The sequence below is a fragment of the Rhinopithecus bieti genome, unplaced genomic scaffold (assembly GCF_001698545.2).
Source record: "Rhinopithecus bieti isolate Rb0 unplaced genomic scaffold, ASM169854v2 scaffold_27006, whole genome shotgun sequence".
Taxonomy (NCBI): Eukaryota; Metazoa; Chordata; class Mammalia; order Primates; family Cercopithecidae; genus Rhinopithecus; species Rhinopithecus bieti.
Window position 1 is genome coordinate 1,070,566 of NW_016813373.1, and position 1,824 is coordinate 1,072,389.

At 48.2% G+C, this 1,824-nt stretch overlaps 1 protein-coding gene across 1 annotated transcript; it reads right to left on the reverse strand.

The window, feature by feature from the left end:
• Positions 1 to 15: 15 nt before the first annotated feature.
• Positions 16 to 1,015, reverse strand: LOC108512689 (caspase-3-like). The gene is given in 3 exon segments (XM_017848046.1): positions 16 to 322; positions 324 to 495; positions 498 to 1,015. Coding segments are annotated over 3 exon segments (855 nt in total). The 5' UTR covers positions 874 to 1,015.
• Positions 1,016 to 1,824: the final 809 nt, after the last annotated feature.

The following is a 1,824-nucleotide window of genomic DNA, read 5'->3' on the forward strand; positions in this document are numbered from 1 at the left end:
CACCTGGCATACAAACTAAAACAACCACCAACCAACCATTTCTTTAGTGATAAAATACAGTTCTTTTGTGAGCATGGAAACAATACATGGAATCTGTTTCTTTGCATGAAAAGTAGCATCAAGGGAAAAGGACTCAAATTCTGTTGCCACCTTTCGGTTAACCCGGGTAAGAATGTGCATAAATTCAAGCTTGTCAGCGTACTGTTTCAGCATGGCACAAAGCGACTGGATGAACCAGGAGCCATCCTTTGAATTTCGCCAAGAATAATAACCAGGTGCTGTGGAGTATGCATACAAGAAGTCGGCCTCCACTGGTATTTTGACATGCCATGTCATCCTCGACACCACCGTCTGTCTCAATGCCACAGTCCAGTTCTGTACCACGGCAGGCCTGAATAATGAAAAGTTTGGGTTTTCCAGTTAGACTTCCACAACAATCCCCTCTGAAAAAGCTTGTAATTTTTTTCAGGTCAAGAGGTCCATTTGTTCCAAAATTATTCCTTCTTCACCATGGCTCAGAAGCACACAAACAAAACTGCTCCTTTTGCTGTGATCTTCTTTAGAAACATCACGCATCAATTCCACAATTTCTTCACGTGTAAGATCGTTTTTATTCCTGACTTCATATTTCAAGTTTATGAATGTTTCCCTGAGGTTTGCTGCATCAACATCTGTACCAGACCGAGATGCCATTCCAGTGCTTTTATGAAAATTCTTACTATTAATTATTATACATAAACCCATCTCAGGATAATCCATTTTATAACTGTTGTCCAGGGATATTCCAGAGTTCACTGATTTGCTTCCATGTATGGTTTTTAGTTCCAAACTTTTAATGGATTTTGAATCCACTGAGTTTTCAGTGTTCTCCATGGATACCTTTATTAACGCACAGCCTCCTCACACCTTCCACAACCGCCTCACAGCAGCAGCCACCCGCTACGATCCGCGTCTGCACGGCTTCAGCGGCCCGCCGCCGGGGAATGTGCTCCAGCACTAGCTCCACCCCCGGCCCGCCCCTGTGGGCCCCGCGCGCCCCCTTCTCAGGGGCCCGTCCCCTAGCTCCCGCCCGCCCGAGAACCCTGGCCCGGGCTGGGCCCCGGGAGCCGCCCGCCGGGATCAATAATTTTTTAATTTGTTTTTCAAATGTAGAACACTTTGCTCTGTCTCCCAGTGTCATCAAGAAGCCCAGAAGAAAGCTGAGTGACCCGGCTGGGCGCGGTGGCTCACACCTGGAACCCCAGCACTTTGGGAAGCCGAGGCGGGTGAATCATGAGATCAAGAGATCAAGACCATCCTGGCCAACACAGTGAAACCTTGTCTCTACTAAAAATACAAAAATTATTTGGGTGTGGTGGTGCACGCCTGTAGTCCCAGCTACTCAGGAGGCTGAGGCAGGAGAATCACTTGAACTGGGGAGGCAGAGATTGCAGTGAGCCAAGATCATGCCACTGCACTCCAGCCTGGCAACAGAGCAAGACTCCATCTCAAAAAAAAAATCCTGAAAGTTGAGGAGTGACCTGAGTACTAAGGCCTTCAGATCCTCCTACCCTATGCCACAGGCCCTCCCTCCTATTGTCCAGCACAGTGTCCGGCGAAGGCCATTACCCTTATATGAGGGCAGAAAATGAGCTAAAGCTCTATGGGAGAGGTGGCTCAGGTATAAATAGGCCTGTAGGAACCAAGCTCAGAGAGAGACCTGTGGCCAGTGGCTCCACAGCTATGCCCCAACCCCAGTGCACCCCTAGAGCTTGCTCCAAAAAGATTCAAAGAGTAGGAGGGGAACAAGGCAAAGGAGACAAAAAGGGGATTACTGGGAAAGCA